We start from the raw sequence: 23,063 nt of genomic DNA on the forward strand, positions 1-23,063 counted from the left end.
AGAAGTCCAGAGTCCCAGAACCAGGGTCTAGGATGCCAGAGAAAGGATGGAGAGGAATCCCCATGAAGCCTGGGATTTTGTATAAGGGCAAAGGCTAAGAAGTAGGAAGCAAAGAGTGAAATCCTGTCCACACTGTTGAATCTGAACACCATCCGAAGAACGTCCCGTTTCACTAATTGGAAGGTCGCCCTAGTAAGCAGAAGCTCGATGCCATATGACAATGTCAGGTAATCAGCTCAAATCTCTCTTCCTTTATGTCATTGGGGACCATCTCTGGGTGTTAGTAGCAGAGCCTTCCTTAAGCAGAGGGTTTGACCAACCTGTCAGCTAGGATTTTAGCAACATGGATGAGAAAACCACTTTTTTAAAAGTGGATGTCTTTGTGGTATGGTAGAGGGGATATGGACATTTTTCTTTCTGTATTAATTTCCTTTAGAGTTATTATAGTAAAAGTACTTTAATAAGTAAAAGTCATTGTATTAGACGGAATGCATTCACCACCCCTAATTTGACTCAATGTGGCTCAAAAGACAAGGGTCCAGTGTAAAGGATCCATCTTGTAAGAAAGTCAATGAGAGGGCATCGAAATTTACACAGAGCACAGGGATGTGGGAAGAATGAAGCTGGAGGCCGTTTATCACTAGTCTGTTACTCTGGAGTTTCCATTCCTCCTGATGGCCAAGAAAAATAAAAATTGCCAATTAAGGGTAACTTATTCTGTTCTTTGAAACATTTCACTTTGACATTAACTCAGCCTCGTTTGGATAAATCAAGAGTCAGCTCACAGGCTGTTTCTTCCCTCCTCCGTCAAGGGGTCATTTCTCCCACTCCTTCCCAACAAGGACCCAGGTGCAGGGGGAGGTGACAGGCGTCCTCGGCGTCCTTGGCTATGGACCCGTCTTGTCTCTAAATGTCCTGGGCTGGTGTTTACGCAGGTTTGGCTGATCTTGCTGCCCCTCGTGGTGTCCTGCTGGCATCTGCTGCTGCAGCCCATGGTCCCTGTGGCCCCTCACATCACCAGGTCCCTATGCGTTGTGGCCTCCTGCTTCCTTGCCCTGAACACAGGTCTGTGCCAGGACTACCGCTCTCAACCCCTCGGCGACCTGTCACCAGGGCCACGAGGAGCCCAGGGCCCTGACTGTTCCCCCACCTCCAAACCCTGGCAGACGCACTGGGAGCGCATGGTGGACCCTCCCTCACGCCTTCCGGGGTTTCTGTGAGGGCTTCTAATGCCTCATCACCCCCTAATTTTGCTTAAGCCAGGTTGGGGCCGGGGGCGCTGAGGGCGGAGACAGTCACTTCTCGGTGGCCGAGCTGCGACCAGCATCCTAGCTTTCCCCCCAGAACCGCCCTCCTGTGGTCACGGTCTCCACGCCCTCTTCCTGTCCTGTGGACACTTCCCCGAAGGCATTTCCTCCGCCTGCGCTGCGCTATGGCTTTGACCCTCCTTGATCTAGCCTGGCTCTTTATGTGTTAAAGGAAACCTTTTGGAATTTAGAAAACCCTTTCTGTCTTCACAAAGCCTGGCTTCTACCTCGCTTTGGATTCGAAATGCCATCTGGAGATTAGGATCTTAAAATTGACTTCATTTTCTTTGCTTTCTGCTTTAATGATGCTAATTTTCTCCAGGACAGTGGGAGCTATGTCAGCTGATGACATAGGATAAATCAAAGTGGCTTTACAAGGTTATGGGCGAGGTATAGGGGAACAGCAAGAAACAGCACGTTGCCCAGGACTAGTAACGATGTAATCATTACCACCTACAGGTCCAAGACCTGAGAGTCTGAGGGAAGTGTTCTCCAAACCCAGATGGAGAAAGTGTGTAAAGAGAACCAGTACCCTTGGGTTGGGATCTTCGCAGGCTCAAGGCAACTTCTCAGGGAAGGAACCAGACAGGAGTAAATACTGGCGTCGTTATCCTCCCTTCTTTTGATCCCCCCTCCCCCACTGGAGCATCCCATTGGCCAAACCTAACTGGACACCAGAGGTTGGGGGTCCACTGATAGAACCCAACTGGTCAGCTCCAAGATGGAGAAGAGTAGAGAGTGGATGTGATTGACGAGATCCAGCCTAAAAGCTTCTCCCTGAAAGGGGAGCGGGGATTGGATCAAGTACAAGGGTGTACAAAAAAGAAAACAGTACTGCTATTTTTCAAAAATATGATATCCCTATAACATATGTCTGTCTTACCCATAGTTCAACTTCTATCAGTGTCCATCTAAGTATGTATTACAATCAGACGGCTATTAATTTGCAAAGTGCTCTGATGGTGACAACAGCAGTTAGCCCTGAGTGCTTTCTGTGTGCCAAGCACTGTGGAAAAACTTCTTGTTGATGTTCTTTCATCCTCAAAAGAAACTTCTGGGGTCAGCTTTATTATTAACATCTCCATTTACAGATGGGGAAACCAAGACTAAAAGAGTTAAAGAATTTGCCCAAGGTCATACAAGCTAGCCAAGGGCGCATATAAAATATAAGACCAGGCTCTCTAAGAGGGGCAGGGAGCAGGGAAGGACACATGGGACCTTACCATCAGCTTCTAAGTCACAGCCGATGGTCGCCATCTGGAATGGTGGGGGGTGGCCATGTCACCAGATGGTTTTTCGAGAGAAGTTTGTAATCCACATTGCATAGAAAAGGTCCCCATTTTTTAATTTACTTGTTCAATTTACAGTTTTCATTCAAACTGAAAAAATGGCTGATTTTAAGTATACAATCAGGACGTCCAGTGTGCAACTTCTGTTAGACTGGAATGGAGAACCCTATCCCAGCACCCCTGCACACACGGCTGTGATGCTTGTCAACAGCCTTTACAGAGCTACAAACCAGGAACGTTTGTTTCCTGTCCAATTGACAACCATTGTGTTTGTAAGTCTAATAATTATATTTGTGGTAACCAGTATGAATTAAGTCTCATGCTAAGGACTTCACATATGTCATCTCATCTCATCGTTACAACTACTCTGCAATTTACATATATCTCATTACCCACGTCTTCCAGATGAAAACACAGGGTTCAAAAATGCTGTCAGAAATACTGTATGATATCACTTATATGTGGAATCTAAAAAATACAACAAACTAGTGAATATAAAAAAAAAAAAGAAGCAGACTCAGAGATACAGAGAACAAACTAGTGGGGAGGGGCAAAGAGGGAGGGGCAATATAGGGGTAGGAGATTAAGAGGTATGAATTATTAGGTATAAAATAAGCTACAAGGATATATTGTACAACAAGGGGAATACAGCCAATATTTTATAATAACTATAAATGGAGTATAACTTTTAAAAATTGTGAATCACTGTTTAGTACTCCTGTAACTTATATAGTATTGTACAGCAACTGTACTTCAATTTTTAAAAACTTTAAGTCACAAGCTAGAAGACAATAGAGCTAAGGACTCAACCCAAGCCTCTCTGACCCCCCAAATTAAGCTTTTTCTACCAAAACTAGAAGACTTTCCCCTGCACAACTCTGAGATCCTAGGCACACAAACCAGAAACCCCCTGGGAAAAGCGTTTCTTCCAAGTCAGTTACCTGCAATAACCTCAGGTTAATGCATTTTACAGTGCAGGCTGCTCACCTACCATCCAAACACAATGCTTCCTAAAAGCACCACGGGCACCTTCAGAACACCAAACAGGAAAAGAGATAAGCAAAGCAAAGCAAAGCGTAGGACTGCCTGTACTCGGAAGTGGGCAGGCTGGTGGAAAAACAGAGTCTGCTAAAAATTAATAGGAAGGCAGAGACTCAGCTGAAGAAATGTTAAGAGGTGCCTCCGTTCCCCCCCACCCCTTTTTTTTTTTCAATACCTGATGTACAGAGAAAATGCCATTTTTAAAGAGTAGCTTAAAAAAATGGGTTCCCCTTGCTGGAACTGAAAGGATAACATTAAATAAGTAGATTGTATCACTCCCTAGGCATGCTTTCCAAGCCCTAAGTATTAATACTTGCTTCTCTGCATCGTAATTCACCTCCTCCTTTCTGGATGTTTCGGCCATCCCTCTCGGCACAAACAGCTCTCGGACTCTCTGCACCCACACGTCATCCAGTACTTTTATTCCAATACAGGAATAAAGTCCAACCAGACTTTGCAAAGGAGAAAATCCGCGGTTACGTATTTCCATACGCGATGTTGGTCACTAGATTTATTGCCAACCCTTGAATCATCTCTGATTTCCCCGTCTCAAGCTGCATCAAACGTTCTTCCAAATGTTTCCATCGTTACTTCTAAAGTTATAACGATAAATTATAAAGTTTGTCCTTTCAAGAGACTTATAGCTAAGAGACCTTTTCTACGCGGAGCTTAGTAACAGATCTGCCCACTCAATATGTTTGGAACGGATTTCTGTTCCCCACCTTCCCACAAAACAGCCCTGCCCTTGGATCTCTCTCCTCTTTGTAAATAGCACCATCAACTGCCCTGTTGCTAAGGTCAAAACACCACCAGATCCCTTGAGTTCTAGAGTCTTCCTCTCCCTCCCCTGCTCTGGCTGAGGCATCAGCAGGTCCTGTCAAGTCTAACCTCCAGAACCTCTGGATCCCACGCCTCGACCTCCGTCTCCAAGGATGCCACGCCAAAGCGTCTGCGTCACCGTTACCTGGACTGATACAAGCCCCTCCCACCCGGCACCTCCGCGTCATCCCTCCCCTCTCCAATCTGTCCTTCTCGATTTCGCCCACCTAATCCTCCTAAGAGGCAAATCCAAGCCTGGCATTTTCTCCTGCCGTTCTGTGGCTTCTAGAACAAAATCTAAAATCCTGAGCGTTCCCCAGGAGGCCCTGCCTGCCCTGGCCCTGCTCCAGCCTCATCCCTCCCCACTTTCCCTTTCTCTGTCTATTCCAACCACCCTGGCTTGTTTTCTCTTCTTCAAATGTTGCAAACCCTTGACTGTCTCAAGGCCTTTGCACAGCTGTTTCCTCTGCCTGGAATACTCATCTCCCAGTTTCTATTTGAATGGCTTGTTCTGATCATTCAGGCCTCAGATCCAAATCCTTTTGCCCAAAGAGCCAGGCCACGCAATTCAGAAGGTGGTCCTTGACAATTACACTCTCTCTGTCCCTTGTTTATTTCCCTTCCAGCACTTTTCACAAAGGACAATTACTTTATGTATTTAGTCGCTGACGCTCTTGTCTCCACTCTACCCCTAACACCTAGCATAGAGTCTGGGACATCACAGGGAACAAAAATCGAGTGTTGAACAAATAGAGCCCCAGGCACCGTCCTACAGCTCCCACGAAGCACACGCCAGAGTCACAGTGAAAGAAGCCATGTCACTGCCTTGTGTGTGAAAGCAAACAGCCAGTTCAACTTATTAAAAAATATGCTTTCAGTTAACATCACAGAAGACATTTTCTAACCGATTACAATGAGCTGGGGAGCGAGATGCAAAGAAAATAAACACATTTAATTTAAAACAGATGGGAAGTGGTCCGTTCCCCCACGGGTGACCTGAGGTAGGGCCCCTTAGAAGGTCTCCTCTTCTTTCCAACATTTTATGAGCATAATTTTTACATGCCAGAATATGCTCTGGGCGGGGGGACATCCCCGCCCCCCAGCAGTCACTCGATGGCCCAATTCAGCTTGACAAGGAAAGGCTTAATTGAGTCCTGTGGGCCACGCTCATTTGCATATCTGCCTGGGTCCTATAAATAGTACCGCGCAGCTACAACTTTATGAACAAGCATTCCTGGCTGAGGGGAACCGTCCTCGATCCTTGAATAGGGCACTAGAGACACGTACAATAGCATCTTTATTGAGTGTAGATTTCCTTAATGTGCCAAGATATGCCTTGGGTGATCGGTTCAAATGTTACAACTTGCTAGCAAAGTTGGAGGTTTATGGTGATCAGACACAGAGCAGATGTTCTTCTCAGCTCAAGAATGTTGTTTTTCCTAAAAAACTGCCCGGCCACTCACAACTGTGCAGCACACGAACTGCTGAAGTTGCATCTTTGGAGAGGAGCGGAAGAACCACCATAAGTGAAGAGAGGCTTCAGAAACCACAACTTCAGAAACCAAGTTCAAACTCATCAGAGAAAAACCATGCGCTTTTTTTTTTTTATATGGTATGGAGAAAATTCCAGGTTCCTGTCCGAGCTCAGTGAGGACAGTTCTATACGTGGTGCTAACACAAGGGTCCCAGAGGGACACTGTTATTTCTAAATCCTTAACGTCCTCTTCTAATTATCACCTCCAGGAGCCTGGGTTTCAGATTAAATTTCTCTGGCTTTCAGGGAAGAACTTAAGCACAGCAGAGATGTTACCACTTAGTGCATCTTCAGATGTGCTAACCACGAAATGCAAAGGCAAAACCATGTCCTGTTTTCTGAGCCCTTAGCGCAGCTGGACACTCTTGACAAATCCCAGAGACAACATTGGTACAAACACGACCTTGACTTTCTGCTCCTGACTGACCCTGGGTACCACTGTGGCTCTGCAGTGGAGTAATCATGCCCGCGACTCTCCCTTCCACGTAGTTAATATTTTTAATCTACTGTCATTTATTCCCCTCTACCTATATCCGATACTTTGTCCTCTCCCCATCCACCCTTCCATTCATCAACATGAAGTGAGCGACTACCTCTTGTCAGATACAGTGCCACATGCTCGGAGACACTGGTGAACAGACAGAGGCTAGGACCTCATGGAACATAAAATCTAACAGTGGAGACAGACATGAAGACAGACCATTGACTGCACCCTTGGTCATTACTAGAATGGAGATGCTTGAAAGGGGCTGGGGACCAGAGGGAGGGCAGGTCTACATCGATGGTTGGGACAATTCGTGGACCACACAGAAGAGGAAGTGACAACGAGGGGTCCCCAGTAGGATGGGAGTACAAAGGAGGGAAAGGGGGAAAGTGTTACATTCCCAGCAGAGTGAGAAGCACAAGCTGAGTAACAGAAGCCTGAGGGCCCTGGATTCAGCCCTCGGGGGAGCGGGGAGGGGATGAAGTGAGCAGGGTCAAATCAGGAAGGACCTTGTGGATCTTGCCAAGAGGGATGACTTGGAGGTTTGAGAGTCACTGAAGAACTGTGTTCAATACTCCCCCAAAACACTCTCTTTTTAATTGATATCATGGGAAATGGGGAAAACAGAAAGAGGGAACACAGTTTGACGTGTAGTATGTTAATCCTACCCCATAAACATGAAATGCTAGACCTTAGCTGTAGCCTGCCCTCCTGTGTTTCATCACTGTAAGAACTATTTTCTTTCATTCATTCATTCATATGCATACACACACACACACACACACACACACACACACACACGCATGCACACATATATACCTATTCTCCAATCGTCCTGCTACTTGGGGGATATTTTCACCCTTCTCTCATTCTACTATATGCAAGAATAAGCTGACGGCATCAATTCATTTTCTTTCCAGATTACATAACCTTTTTAAAGATTTGTTTGTTGGGGACCATTTTTAAAGTCTTTATTGACTTTGTTACAATATTGCTTCTTTTTTATGTTTTTTGGTTTTTTGGCCGCGAGGCATCTTAGCTCCCCGTCCAGGGATCGAACCCACGCCCCCTGCATGGGCAGGTGAAGCCTTAACCACTGGACCGCCGGGGAGGTCCCGTACATAATTTTTCATGAAGTTAAGTGTTCCAGTTCATCTCCTTCCTCTAATGACCACATGTCAGGCCACTTACTTAGGGGCAGTTGAATCCCTCAAGAGCGTCGCAGCTGATGGTGGGGTTATGTGTAGAGCTCTCTGTGGGAGAAGGAAGGAGAACAAGAAGGAAGAACTGCCTGAAGACCAGACCTCGCCTTACAGTCAGATGCTGCAGAAGGGGCAAGGGGCCCAGACCACGGACGACAAAACAAAGGAAACAGGGGGCGACAAGGCTGCTGAGGAAGGCCCTCCTCCTGGCAAAACAGAACCACGAAAAGATGCCAAGAGTAAGGCCAGCTCAGGGCTGCAGGCCCGGCCCATCCTGGTGCATCTACAGGCATCCTTCCGTTTCGGGAAATGGGGCTCTGGGCCTGGAGGCTTCTGGGGCAAGGGCGGAGCTGATGTGATGGGACACAGTGAACAGGGCGGGAAATTAGGTTGTAAAACGCAAGTCTGCAGAGCTACTACTCTTCATGACTTAACGTCTGGCTCCAAAACTCTCATTTCCATACTTAGGTAGTATCCAGGGTTGGACCGAAGACGGCTGCTCCCAGTGAAACCAAAGGCCACTCAGGCCAATTAGCTCAATAGCCACAGACTGTGTCCTGAGTCCCAGAGGGTCAGCCTCACCTTTTCAGGGAGAGAATCTGATTCTGGCCAAGGACCCAGGATCCCTTATCCCATTCGTTGCCTTTACTTCTGCAGAGTTGGGCTCTTCCATAGGGGCTCAGTCTCTAAGCCCACAAAGCACATACCTGAGCCCCGGGCACACCCCATCAGGCAGGGAGCGGCCACCAGCCAATGAGGTGTCTCTTCAAGAATGGGGAACAATCACTTAGTGCCAACGGTAGATGTCAGAGCAGGGACAGCAGTGACCGAGCTGGAGCCCAGGAAGGCGACTGAGCTGGCCGGAAGCAGGTCTCCTTCTTTCTCCTTTCGTAACGTCTCTCTCCTGTTCCCACTCTCTCTGTCCTCTCTCCTCTGCCTCACCTCTTACCCAAGGACTGACTTTTCTCTGCCTGTGCCTCTCAAAGCCCTGATGTACCAACACAGGGTTAACACAGGGAGAAGCCTGCACTCTCTGTGCCCAGAGCTGGGCAAGTCATCTTTGCATGTCCATCTCCTCTAGTCAAAGAAATCACACCTTTGGTAAAGACACTCGCATAATGTTTCTGCTCTTGAGTGTGCCTCATTGATAGAGGAGAGGAAAACAAGAGTATATTTTTTAAGGTGCAAAGTTATCTTTCGGCTTCATTGACTAACTGGAAGATGCCACCCTTTCTGATCATTAACATGGAGCTATCAGTTACTCCAAGTGTTAAACCAAGTGACAAATTCCAGTTGCCAGAGCAGGGGTTACATAAATTCTCTGAATTACCCCCAGAGCCCTATTCACACAGAATCAGAAAGGGTTCTTAGTTATGCAGACACTGCTCACGTTTTGCAAATCACTTTCTATTCCCTAAGTCTTCTTGGTTTCAGTCACATTGAGGCCAATGAAAACTGTGATATGATATGAACCAGATAAGGCAGAGCTCAGAAAATGGGTCTTTTGCAAAGCCTGGTCCTACTCCGCAGGATTGAAACTAGTACTTAAGAAGCATTGTGGGGAAGGGGAAGAGGAGAGAAGAAATGCAGCAAAAGTAGACGGAGAGAAAGAGGAGATTCTTTATCTCGAAGCAAAGGAAGTGCAAATGCCAACAGAGTTCAGAATGAGCTGTCAACTTCAAAGGCACCAGAGACAGACGTCTGGCCTTCTCCTGTCTCCCAGCTCAGACGCCTTCTGAGGGTCTGCACATGAGCCCATAGCTTTCCCAGACACCTCCACACTGCTGTGTTGATTTTCTCCTACCCTTCCAACCTGCCTAATGTATATTCCCCTCCAGCTCAGCTTAGAGATCAAAGCCTCCTTTGCTTTTTCACCTTAGTTTCATGCACCAACCATGTGTACAAAGTCAGCTAAGTGACAAGGACACTAGGGAGTGTGTAGGATACAAAAGGGGGTTCATTCTTTCATTCACTGAATATGTTTTGAGCACCCATTCTGCTCCAGGCACTGTCGCAGGTGCTGAAAATACCTGGGTGAATAAAACCAATAAAGATCATCCGAAACACTAATGCAGAGTATGCATTTACGGACCCTATTCCATTTTCCAACTCATCTCCAGCCTCACAGAGCAGTGTGGGGAGAGGGTGGATTTGAACACCACTCCCATCCACTGATGGTCCCAACTGGGCCAAATAAAGGACCTCAGGAGAAGATCGGGGCTTGGTCCCTAAGGGAGCAGTGCTTTGGAAGCTTTGGAAACTATCATGGGAGCTTGCAGTTCAGAATCCACAGTCTGCACCCATGTGAGCCTGTCTGTTTCTTATTTTCCTCCCACTTGAAAGTGATTAGGATTTTCTTCCATTTGGGGGGTTTTACCCACATCTGACCCTGAAAGCCTCAGGAAATTACAAAGCAAATTTTCCAACAGTGCTTTTTACCAGTGTCAGTCACTCCTACACAGCTGCTAATTTGCCCTCCCTACATCTTGCAAGCCTGACGCATACGAAAGAAGAGAGACCGGATGGGCCCTGCTTGCCTGTGGAATGCCCAGCTCCAAAGCCAGGTTGGTTTTCACTGCCTGGTTAGGCGCCCCTAAACCAATGGGGATTCTGCCAGGCAAGAGATCCTGGCAGGAAATACCCAGAGACGGAAGATGTAAAGATCCACGGTGGAGTGGTGGGGAGAGAAAAGAAACTGAGAGATTGAGAAACGTTGAAAAAGAAATGGGCTTGCTTGGAAATGTGCGGTTTCCACAGCAATTTTTGGAATCTCGGTGCAGAGAATAGCAGGGGTGACTGTATCTGAAGAATTCGCAGCCGCTCCCCAACCGGAAAGTCACGTGTTGTATGAAATCTCGAACCACAACCCTTGCGTATAACCCACCTCTGCTCGAGGGTATCTGGGGAGATTTGGAAGATTGCAGATGAAAGGGAGAGTTTGCTCCAATTTGTCAGAGTCGGGGAAACATCTTTCAGACCAATATTGCACATTCTGCCTAAACATGCTCAAGACTAGATGGCTGAGCAGAGCATGATCTGGTTTTCTCGGAAAAGAAGAGACGATTGAACGAGAAAGGAGAGCGGAGAGAGCAAAAGCTCGGAGAGGATGAAGGGTCCACCCCTTACATGCTGTCTGGCTTCGTGCAACTCTTGCCAGATCTTGGTGCCATTTTTCTTGGGCAAAATGGAGCTCGTCGTACTCAGATCCTCAAAGAATCACCAAGTTCGGAGAGATCTTGAAGGTCATGGTCTGACCACTAAGAGCCTGACGCATAGTAGGCGCTGAATAACTCTTGGATTCACCGCTGAAGTCACAGAGGAAAGGAAACAGCATGTGAACGCGTGCCGGGATCCTGTACCCCATCCCTGCAAACGGTGGATCCATCTACGCTTCAACGTCGCCAGCGATGGGACCGTCTACTGAGATGGGCCACTCTGTCTTTGGCGGCTGTGGCTGTTAGCATTGTGTCCAAACCCCAGTCCAAACCTGCCTGCCTGTAGCTTCCTTCATTGGCTCTAATTCCACCCACTGGGGCTGGTCAGATGATCTGTTCCCTCTTCTACATGGCAGCCTTCAGATATTTGAAAGTAACTGCCGTGACCCCCATTGGATTAATTCTTCTTCAGTCTAATTAGGCCCACCTCTTCCAGTCATGCCCCAAAGAATGAAGAGAGTTTTAGGGTTTTCATTTTCCACACCATCCTCATCACTCTCTTCTGAGTGAGCTACAGTTTGTCCAGGTGGCCTTGAGCTGAATTCGAGGATTCAGCTGTGATGGGACCAGGAAGAGAAAAGTGGGTCCAGCTCCTGTGTCTACTGATGCAGGGGGTGGCCTTGCTGGCATGTATCCTGGCTACACTCCACTCATCTTACCCTAGACCTGCATATATTTTTTAGACAGACACTCAGATAAGGGGACTCAGAGGCAGAGAGCAACTCCTTCTTGGGTCTTCTCTGCCTCAGACAAAATTAGACACATCAGGCCCAATGGGTGATTCGCTATCCTGGTTAAATCTGTTTAGGCCACCCTATTCCCCATCCCACGCCATGATCCAAACTTCCCATGAGTCCGTACTGAGGAAGAGGGGCATGCCCGTCCTCCCCTTCTTACTAATTGCATCAGTGTTAAGGGATCCTTAAATTATAACAAAGACATTGAATTTTTCCATGCGCATGTTAACACTGGTCAGTTTGACAAGTATTCTCCAATACCTAGGGATAAACCTCATGAAGTAGGTGTGTATATCAGACAGAATAGCATTTGTCCTGAAGAAATGAAAATAAAAATTTCCACCAACACAAAGAAGAGTGTATTTTCCCCAAATGACAAGATGTCCAGAGGAAGGCCCGGAGGGCTAGTAGGTGGCCCCACGATAGCATCAGAGACCCAAGCCGTTCATCACTTTCTGCTTCTCCTCATCCCCCCGAGATGCCTGTCTCCTAGGCTGGCTTTAAAAGTCAAAGGAGGTGCTGAATATAACAGTAGGTGTCCAGCAAGCAGCAGCTGCTATAATTGTTTTAGAATTTTTGAGCATCTACTCCATGGCAGGCCCCATGTTAGGAGCTGGGGATTCAGAAAATAATAACACAAACCTTGCTCTGAAAGAAATCCTAGCATTTCTCTAACAGTAAAAATGCTCCCCCCACCCCCAGTTCAAAAGTTGTCAAATAGCGATAAAGCTTTAATCCAATGAAATTTGACTTTTTGATATAAAGACTCAGAGTTTTCTTGGCTCAGTGAAGCCATGTCAAAAATAAAAAGTACTGACTCCACTCAAGTGCTGTAATCCACAGGATTATTATTTCCACCCTTAAAAGCCCCCCTGGTTTGACTGCTAAATTATAGTCAGAGGAGCAAACTTGACTTTGGTTGTACATGTTTGAATCATCTGTAGGGCTTGTCCAGGGCCCCACCTGCCAAAACTCAGATGGATACGGCCTGGGGTGCACCCTTGCTTTGGAATTTTTTAAAGCCCCCAGGAGTCCCCAACACCCCCCCCCCAGGGATGAGAACCACTGCTGTTGCCAAAGCTTGATCTTTTCCCAATGGTGTGAAAGCGAAATTCCCCTTAAAGAGATGGGCAGAAGACCTAAATAGACATTTCTCCAAAGAAGATATACAGATTGCCAACAAACACATGAAAAGATGCTCAACATCACTAATCACTAGAGAAATGCAAATCAAAACCACAGTGAGATATCACCTCACACCAGTCAGGATGGCCGTCATGAAAAAATCTACAAACAATAAATGCTGGAGAGGATGTGGAGAAAAGGGAACCCTCCTGCACTGTTGGTGGGAACGTAAATTGATACAGCCACTGTGGAGGACAGTATGGAGGTTCCTTAAAAAACTAAAAATAGAATTACCATATGACCCAGCAATCTCACTACTGGGCATATACCCTGAGAAAACCATAATTCAAAAAGACACATGCACCCCAATGTTCATTGCAGCACTATCTACAATAGCCAGGACAAAGCAACCTAAGTGTCCATCAACAGATGAATGGATAAAGAAGATGTGGCACATATATACAATGGAATATTACTCAGCCATAAAAAGGAATGAAATGGAGGTATTTGTAATGAGGTGGATGGACCTAGAGTCTGTCATACAGAGTGAAGTAAGTCAGAAAGAGAAAAACAAATACCGTATGCTAACACATATATATGGAATCTAGAAAAATGGTTCTGAAGAACTTAGGGGCAGGATAGGAATAAAGACGCAGAGGTAGAGGACGGACTTGAGGACACAGGGAGGGGGAAAGGTAAGCTGGGACGAAGTGAGAGAGTAGCATTGACATATACACACTACCAAATGTAAAATAGATAGCTAGTGGGAAGCAGCTGCACAGCACAGGGAGATCAGCTCGGTGCTTTGTGACCACCTAGAGGGGTGGGATAGGGAGGGTGGGAGGGAGACACAAGAGGGAGGAGATATGGGGATATATGTATACGTATAACTGATTCACTCTGTTGTACAGCAGAAACTAACACACCATTGTAAAGCAATTATACTCCAATAAAGATGTATAAAAAAATAATAAAGCCTACGACAAAGTGAAAAAAAAAAAAAAAAAGGAGAGAGAGAGAAACTCCTAAAGACCTAAGCCAAAGAAGCATGGCCAGCGACAAAGCATTTTTCCATTTACTTTCAGTGAAGAGATTGAAATTCAACACATTTCACACCTTTTCAAGCCACCCTCCCAGGTCTGGACGGCTGCTACTTTTAGTAGACAACCTGCCTCTGGCTGGGGAGTAGCAGGGGTTGTATGGAGAAAAGATTAAGTTGCCCACATATCCAAGAAGGCTGTTTTCTCATGCTGCTCATTCAACATTTACTCTGTCACCTACAGGTATTAAGCACCTACTATATGCCAAGTTTCATGCTGGGTGCTGGGTTTTCAAAGATCCGTACAACGCAGACTCCGCCTTAAAGAGCTCAGAATCGAACGCCAAGATGCAAAGCTGCCCTTTCTGTACAAGAGAAGTGCTTTCAGGATCGAGGGCACGGAACTAGTTTTGAGGTGATAAAGAATCATTTCTGAAATTTGCTCAGTCTTCTATGAATATCTGTATCGCTCTCCAGGGTTTAATCACTTCCGGAGCGCAGCCTCTTTCTAATTTCCCCCTCTGGGCCCCCAGCCACCATTCCCCTGCCCCCTCAAAAAATTACTACCATGGATAGGGTCCTAAAAATGGCCAGGATGCCATAATATTTTCACAAGGAGAAAGAGAAACGTGAGGCCACAGGTTCCCCTTCTCTCACGACTCCTAACCCGCTGGGTCCTTCTCCCACACGAAGGGTGCACTCCACGCCCCGGGAACGCGGCCTGCCCTCTTCTGCCTGCGGAATAGTCCCTGATTGCAAATGCAGCAGGAAACCCATCCTCACTGGCTGAGGAGCCTTTGGCAAAGCCCAGGGAAGCTGGGGTCCTCTTTTTAAGATAACCACTCAGCCAGTGGCAGCCGTTTGACACAGAGAGCGATGGGAACCCTGGTTTTGTAAAATTAAGGGTGGATTTGGTTTGCCTGGGTCTAAACAGGAACTTTCCCCCCACAACATCACAGGCTTCTACAAAGACCTGAAATGCAACCCAAGAAGCAGCGCAGCTAGAAGGAAACCAAAGTCCCTGTTCAGACAAAATGTTCTTTAAACCCTCACTCCCTTTTATTTGTTTTATAGACATTCGCTGAGAGTCCAATACGGGGGAGACGCCAGGCTGTGCTAATCACCCACCACTGCATTCCCACCCACTAAAAATATCAGAATCCCACTAAATTTTCAGTGTGTTTTGGCAGACTCCAGAGAGAATCATTCTGAGTTGTTTTTTTTTTAATACCGACTCTGGCATCCTGGAGAAGGTGCTGTGTTATGCTTACTTCATGCTCTCTCTTCATTCTGGTAGAAGAGCAATGCCTCCCTCAGGCCGCTGGAAGGATGCAGGGACCACATAGCAGACACCTCTCTTCACAACATCAGCTCCGAAAATCTGGGGCAAAGCTAGTGAGCAACACCAAGGTCACGGCTGGCCCAGCAGAGGAAAGCATCGAAGAAAACCTAGAGATGCAGTCTTGCCGCGATTTACCCCCTCAGTGCCTACGTGTGGGAGAATAAATAACTGTCCAACAACATTAGGAAGTTAGATTACACGCAGGCGGGGTTGCATCGCGCCTGTGAAAGTTAGCCAGCATGGACACGAGTGACGGACGAACACAATGAGATCATTGACTCTAGGAGTTGGGTTCTTTTTTCTCTTCTCTCCTCTCCTCTTCTCTCCTCTTCCCTTCCTATTCCTCTCCTTTCCTTTCCTCTCTTTTCCTTTTCTCTTGTAGAAGGGAGCCTTGTATCCCCAAGCGGCTTTAAATGCAGTCACACGTAAAGTCTAGAACATGGATTGGATGACTTCTGGTGCCTTGGGACCCTAGATTTTGTAATTGAATTTGGCCAGCCAGCCTGGGCTTGGTTCCTTGAAGGCTGGTCATGGACGAGATGTCCAGCTTGCATACGGATCCTGAAATTGCTGAGAAAACTTCAGAAAACTCCTCTCTATCTGGGAAACCAGTACCTGTCTCCTTGCAACAGGGGGTGTACTGAGGCATCCACTCACACAGCGGGCAGCAAATTTGTCCTGCCACCTGTTTTCCTACAGCTTGCAAACTAAGAATGGTTTTCCCGTTTTTAACAGGTTGAAAAAGAAATCAAAAGAGGACTGTTTTGTGTCACAGGAGAATGACATGAAAGTCAAAATTAGGTGCCCGTGAATAAAGTTTTATTGGAACACAGCCAGCCACGCCCACTCATTTACATATTTACATATTGTCTGTGGCTACTTTTGTGCTACCATAGACCAGATGGCCCACAAAGCCTAAAATGTTTACTATCTGGCCCTTTGCAGAGAAAGTTTGCCAACCTCTGCACTAAAGTAAAAGAATAATCCTGCACAAAGGCAGAAAAATGAGAGGCTCACATAATTCGTTCTTTAATTAACCTAATTAAATGACCCTGTTGGAGCCTCTCATGATCTTCTCTACTCAGTTAAACCCCCAGAGCAAGAATCAACTCAACTCATATGGCCTTATCAAAGCAACTTACGAATAATGCATGTGGCACGAGACTTGCCCACCATGCTGATCACATTCTAGAAAAGCAAATTAGAACATCACATGGGTTCCGCTGATGTCCTAACAAGAGCTTTCATTCTTGGCTCTGGGGTGAGAGTCTACTTCTTTCTCAGTTGCACCAGCTTCTTCCTTGTTACACTGTGGGTCAAACACGAGAAATCAGCCCTGGTCCCCGTGGGGAGGAAGGGAGTGTGGTGCCCGGGTCCTCAGGGTGCCCTTGCTCTCCTCGTCCCCTTGGAACAGATTGGAAGCTGCCGGTCCCCCTGGGAACTGTCTATCCACCTTTGCTCTCGAGTCTGAGCTCCACCAAAGCCGTGGGACGAAGCTGGGAGTTGTCTCCTCCGACTGCAAACAGCTTCCGAATACATGATGTAAGTCTTCCAAGGACCCCCTTTTTCCTTTATCCTTTGCAGACTAAAAAGTGGGAATGTGCCCCATCCAGGGGCGAGCTCAGCAAAGGAGGTGCTGAGACCAACCCAAACCAACGGAACAGGGGTAATTTGTTTCTATTCCCTGTCCTGCCCTGATGCCATGTGAGACCAGGGCGGGGAGAGAAAGGAAGCCCCGAGCACAGCTCGAAATGCACTCAGCATAACCCTCACTGGGGATACCTAGAGAGAAAAAAGAAAATCCTCAAAACCGGACAGGTGTCTGATGTCCCTAATGGTTTCTTCCACCCCAGGCCCCTTCTGTCCCTCCTACTCGCCCTGAATTTCTGCTTCACGCCACTGTGTACGGTGTTGAGTCTGCATCCCACAACGCCTTACCCTCCGGTTAACAGGTTCATTTTGCTTTGTGTGAAAGAGATGTTCTTGAAAAGTTTGGTGGTAACATAACCCTTTCTCCCTATTGTCCTAAAATCCAGAAATGGCTTTCTTCAAAACCTAATTGTTCGCTCATGTGACAAACTTCTGTTGAGCACTCACCCCCTGACCTGTAGTCTATATAGATGGATAATCTACATAGATAGATAAGACGCAGGCCCTGTCCTCAAGGACTTTGGGGTCTAGGTGGGACATGGCCAAGTAGAGACCCGCTCACAGTAAGTCACGTGGGGGACACAGACCCTTGGGGTAAATGCTGCGGAAGCCCAGAGGAGGAGAAGCCCGCTCTGACGGGGGTGGCCCAAAAGGCCTCTAGTAGGGGTGCCACTTCCCTGGAAGACAAAATCAGAGTCTGGAAAGAGGAATGGGAATAAGGCAGGGGAAGGCGGGAGAGGAGAGGGACAGGGAGGTGACCCAAGTGCAAAAGAGGCGCAAACTACTTTAAAATGTGATGGTGGTGAGGGCGGGGCTGCTGCTGATTCTCCTGAAGGCAAAGTGGCCCATCAGGGGAAGCAGCGGAGCCGGAAGAGGCCGGCGAGGGGGTCTCTCGCACGGTTCACCGCAGACACAGCTCTGCTGGCAGGCAGCTCTGGCCCGATGCACGAGGCGCGGGGTGTTCTGGCCCCGCCGGCGGTCCAGCGCCATCGGTCTGTCTCTCTTCAAGGCGGACTCCTTGGAAGAGAGCGTCACCCGGAAGCTACAGATGCAAATTTAAGCCTGATGCAAGAGAAGGTGACAGAGAGACCCTGAGAATGTCCTCTCACCTTGCTGGGTATGGGTTTCTCCATCTGGGAAGTGGGCGGTTTGACCTCGAGAAGCCCTAGAGGCCTCTGATTTCCATCAGCGCCTCCACCTGCCCCCAGAGCCTCTGTGCCCGTCGGCATCCCCACGGTCCAGGCACGTTTCTGACCCCTTAATTGGGGCGAGGTTCCCGTGGTGACTCCAGCCGTCCACCTCTCAGCACCCCGCTCTGCAGGTGTCTCAGCCAGAAAGGCGGGCGCCCTCGGCTGCCGGCGGCCGGAATCCATCCACCACCGCCGTGTGGCCAGCCGTATCCCTGTGTCTGTGGGTGTTGAAGAATCGAGAGGGGGCTTCCCTGGTGGCGCAGTGGTTGAGAATCTGCCTGCTAATGCAGGGGACACGGGTTCAAGCCCTGGTCTGGGAAGATCCCACATGCCGCGGAGCAACTGGGCCCGTGAGCCACAACTACTGAGCCTGCGCGTCTGGAGCCTGTCCCCGCAACGGGAGGGGCCGCGATAGTGAAAGGCCCGTGCACCGCGATGAAGAGCGGTCCCTGCACCGCGATGAAGAGTGGCCCCCACTTGCCGCAACTAGAGAAAGCCCTCGCACGAACCGAAGACCCAACACAGTCAAAAAAATAAAATAAATAAATAAATAAAGTAACTATAAAATTCTAAAAAAAAAAAAAAAAAAGAGTGGATATATGTATATATATAACGGGTTCACTTTGCTGTACACCTGAAACTTACACAACATTGTAAATCAACTATACCCCCATAAAAATTTAAAAAAAAAAAAAAAAAGAATCGAGAGGCTAGAGAGGCCCCCCCAGTATCCTGGGGGGGGGCCCATGGATGCTAGAGCATCAGTCTCCCACTAGCCACTCAGGCAGAGCAAGAGGAGGGACCAGTTCTTCTGGAGAAGCTGACGTACAGGCAGGATTTGGGACTCTGTTATCAGTCCCAGGGGGCGAGGCCAGAAGAACGTAGTAGGGAAAGGTGACACGGTCAGGGGCTGGGAAAACCAGGTGAGGGCAAGCGTCACAGCAGGGGAAAGGCAGGGTCTGGTGCCGCCAGAGTGGCGGGCCCAGCAGAGCTGCCTTCAACAGAGACAGGGATCTCGTAGACTTGCATATGGGCAGGGAGGGTGCATGTGGGCAAACTCTCTGGCCTGGAAATCCACTGGCACCTAGTGTCAGTGTGTCTCCTGGTGCAGTGTAAATGGGGCTCCTAGATGCTGCAGCATCTAGTAAAAGTGAGATCGGAATTGAAAGACCAGACCCTCCATCACACATCAGATCCCGCCTCCTGCCTGCAGGAAAGATGGCCTTTGACCCATGGCATTCTTGCCATGCCAGTTCCATAGAAGCCATGTCGTTTCCAGGCTGGCACAAGACCTAAACAATAATCTGCCATAATAAAGAGGATGTGGTACACGTTTACAATGGAATACTACTCAGCCATAGAAAAGAACAAATAATGCCATTGGCAGCAACATGGCTGGACCTAGAGATTATCATACTAGGTGAAGTAACTCAGACAGAGAAAGACAAACATCATATATCACTCAAATGTGGTATCTAATTTCAAAACAGAGAGAGATACAAGTGAACTTAGTTACAAAACAGAAATAGAGTCCCAGACTTTGAAAACAAAGTTACGGTTACCAAAGGGGGAAACAGGGCAGCGGGGTGGGGAGGGAAAAATCTGGAGGGATAAATCCATATATAAGATAGATAACCATCAAGGACCTACTGTATAGCACAGGGAACTCTACTCAATATTCTGTGATAACCTACTTGAGAAAATAATCTGAAAAAGGATGAATATATGTATAACTGAATCACTTTCCTGTACACCTGCAACTAACATGACATTGTAAATCAACTCTACTCCAATAAAATTTAAATTAAAAAAATAATAATAATCTGCCATAGAGGCAGGTAGTGAGTCAAGGTCCCACAGTGAGTGGCAGAGTCACAGTTAGAGCTTGTGCCCTGACCCTCCATCCACTGTGTCACAGCCCCAGGGACCATGGAGGGATGGCCCTTTGATCTGCATCCTGAGGCCACAGAAAATTAAGAAAGGTACCTGGAAGTCCAACTCATGAATGAGAGGCATGAACAAGAGTGCCTCTTCTAGAAAGCCCACCCCACACCTCGTCTTGCTGTGAGCCCGTGGCCCTTGGTAACCACGTGCTCCCTGGGCTCCTCACTGCAGGTGCACGTGGCCCACCCGCCCCAGAAGGGCCCTTTCCGGCACTTCATGGACATGAAGGCAGAGAAGAGGCTGGCTGGCCGCAAGGAGCATCGCAGTTGCTTTGGAGATATCAACGTGCACAAGTGCTCTCAGTTTGGGCAGATCTTCTGCCCTTTCCAGGCCCTTGCCACCACGGTAAGCAAGGTTTTCTTCTGTACAGGGTTGTAAAGTCTTTTAGTGAGAACCTGGACAAAGCCTAGTTCTTTCTTCTTTTGAGGGATGCATTAGTCAGTTTGGGCCACAAAAGTGCTGCGTAACAAATCACCCTAAAACTCAGTGTCTTACAATGGCAAACATCTATGCTTCTCCCTTGCTAGCTTGCAGGGAAATACATTCGTTCCACTTTTGTTCACTGCGAGCTCACAGGGTAGAAGGAGGAAAGAACTGAGAACAATAATCCCAGCTACCACAAGACTAAATCCAGTGTACCTGAAGGTCAGTGACCCGAGGTTTAGGGGAAGAGCTGAAGGCAGATGGCCGCAGCGGTGTTCAGTAACATGGCCATTTCCAGAGGAGGAAGAAGTCAGGGGAAAGGGGGCATTTTTGTGATAAAGGAAGATGGTTCTGGTTCCTATCCTTCTTCCTCACCTGTTACCTTCTGGACCCAGGTCAGTTCAAGTGGGACTATTCCAAAATGCATTTCCCTGAAAGGATTACTGTTATATCTTTGTGGTACTTTCTAGAGATACATTCTTACCATTTTAAAATTTGACTCACTTGGGAAGTATGAATCACTTGGGAAGCTTGATGAAAATGTAGAGCCCCAGGCTTGTAGCATACAAGGGGGTCTTGGGTGGGGCCTTGGAATTTCCTTTCACATTTTCTATTCCCCACATTGATGCATCATTATTCAGCAGGGCTTCCCAACCCTGCTTACTTCCTGGGCGCCCCTAAGGCTGAAGGGGGCCAGTATGTCAGGCCACCTGTAACCCATTCACAACTCCACAGCAGACACTGGAACCCGGGTCAGAAACTTTCACCCGTTGGTAGTTCTCACTCTTTTCTGAACTTCACAGTCACCTGGGTAATTGGCCATGCTACTCCCCAGGCCTCCCCAAGACCAATGAAATCAGAAGCTCTGGGGATGAGTGCCAGGCATCAGCATGTTTTAAAGCTCCACTGGTAGGGTGAGCAGTTCATCCCAGTTTTCCCAGGACTGACTTACTCACTTTTCCTAGGACTTTCCATCTTTAGGCACTAAACGCCCTGGGTTTAAAACTGAATGTCTCGAGTCCCTGGAACTCGTGCAAACCAGAGGGTTGGTCACTCTGTCCACACGTGATTCCGATGCAAAGCCGAGTTTGAGAACCTCCTGGAACCCAGCCCAGTTCCTCGTATCCCAGGTCACTGCTGTCCCTCTCTCCATTCACTGCCCGGCATCCCCTACGCAGGGGCCCCGTGCCCAGAGCCCAGCACTCTGGAGCATCCAAGAATGGAATTTCAACCCTGCCCTCAAGGAGCTTTTACTCTGCTAGGCAAACTGAGCCACGTGCTACAAACTCAAACATAATGGAGTAATCATAACAGCCGCAGCACACACTGATAGACCCAGAAGGAGATGAGGGTTATCCAAGTTGGATAATGCTTTCTGTTAGATCCAGCCCCCTGAGGTCTTGCTGAAGGACGATGTCTCCAGATAGGGATGCCCTCTCAACGCACAGGGCCACCTGGGAAGAGCAAATCTCCCAGGAACTGGAAACAGTAGGATCCTTGCATGGAGTTCTTACTATGGGGCAGGTAGAGTGCTAAAGACTTCACAAAGCCTTGAGCCTCACGACCTTCATCGTGTTAACATCACCCTCATTTTATTGACGAGGAAATGAAAGACGAGACATGTTAAGGGACTTGCCCAAGACTGCAATTAGTCAGTGGTAGAGCCCGAACGTGAACCTGCTGTGCTGGAGCAGGTACCCCCGACCTCCATGCTCTATTTCTTTTTTTTTCCTCTTTTTTTAAAACTGAAGTATGTATATACAATGGAATGCCACTCAGCTGTAAGAAAGAATAAAATAATGCCATTTGCAGCAACATGGATGCAACTAGAGATGATCATACTAAGTGAAGTAAGTCAGAGAAAGACAAATACCATATGATATCACTTATATATGGAATCTAAAATATGACACAAATGAATATATCTGTGAAACAGAAACAGACTCACAGACGTAGAGAACAGACTTGCCAAGGGGGAGGGGGTTGGGAGAGGGATGGACTGGGAGTTTGGGGTCGGTAGATGCAAACTATTACATTTAGAACGGAGAAACGAGAAGGTCCTACTGCATAGCACAGGGAACTCTATTTCATTGCCATTATTCTCTGCCGATAGGAGATGCAAAGACTGGTTTTCCCCAAAGACCTGCCCGTAAGTCCGCACATGCAGAGACTAGGCGTTTCGTGCACCACCGAAGGGAATCTTCAGGATTTATCCTTGTCTTCTACAGAGCTAGGCTTGGGAAAGGACACCAACAACCAAGAGAAAGAGAAACCATCAAGCCACATGAAAACACCTTTATTCCCCCCAATAGTCAAAGCAACAAAATCCAATGACATGAAATAATAAACATTGCAAAACTGCATTCTGGCCTCTCGCTGCAAGGCTTCAGGTTAAAACAGTTAATATTCCCAGGACTTGAGGATACTGAGATGTTCTCTAACCTGACTTGAATTCCACCAACACATCTCCATGTGAACATTCAGGGAAAGGTGAAACCCTCAGAAACTGCAATGCCCAATGAGAACTGGATCCTCCATGAGTACACTTTTCTCAGAAGTCTGCAGATGCAGGGGAGGGGACGGTTACAGTTCAATGAATCAAGGGCTACACTCTTTCCATCCTTCTGGTCTACCATCACCAGCGTGTTGCATGGTGACCTCGGGGTTAGCGCCTCACGGTCACAAAACAGTTGCCACTGCACCAAACACCACATCCTCACAG

The 23,063-nt window shown here is 47.6% G+C and overlaps 1 protein-coding gene across 1 annotated transcript; it reads left to right on the forward strand.

Moving 5' to 3' along the window:
• Positions 1 to 207: 207 nt before the first annotated feature.
• Positions 208 to 22,685, forward strand: LOC103007299 (uncharacterized). The gene is made up of 5 exons (XM_028167344.2): positions 208 to 227; positions 7,722 to 7,915; positions 16,516 to 16,676; positions 20,090 to 20,263; positions 22,455 to 22,685. The coding sequence occupies exons 1-5, from the start codon at positions 208 to 210 to the stop codon at positions 22,683 to 22,685; spliced, it is 780 nt and encodes a 259-aa protein (XP_028023145.2).
• The last annotated feature ends 378 nt before the right edge of the window (positions 22,686 to 23,063 follow it).

This window comes from Balaenoptera acutorostrata, chromosome 20 (assembly GCF_949987535.1).
Source record: "Balaenoptera acutorostrata chromosome 20, mBalAcu1.1, whole genome shotgun sequence".
Classification (NCBI taxonomy): domain Eukaryota; kingdom Metazoa; phylum Chordata; class Mammalia; order Artiodactyla; family Balaenopteridae; genus Balaenoptera; species Balaenoptera acutorostrata.

Excerpts from the sequence above, each read along its gene's own strand:
- LOC103007299 (XM_028167344.2), top strand. The coding sequence starts at position 208 with ATGCCATATGACAATGTCAG. Across the intron at positions 7,916-16,515 it reads ACCACGAAAAGATGCCAAGA|GGTGCCCTTGCTCTCCTCGT; the intron begins GTAAGGCCAGCT and ends CCGGGTCCTCAG. Across the intron at positions 16,677-20,089 it reads ACAGCTTCCGAATACATGAT|GTGCACGTGGCCCACCCGCC; the intron begins GTAAGTCTTCCA and ends TCCTCACTGCAG.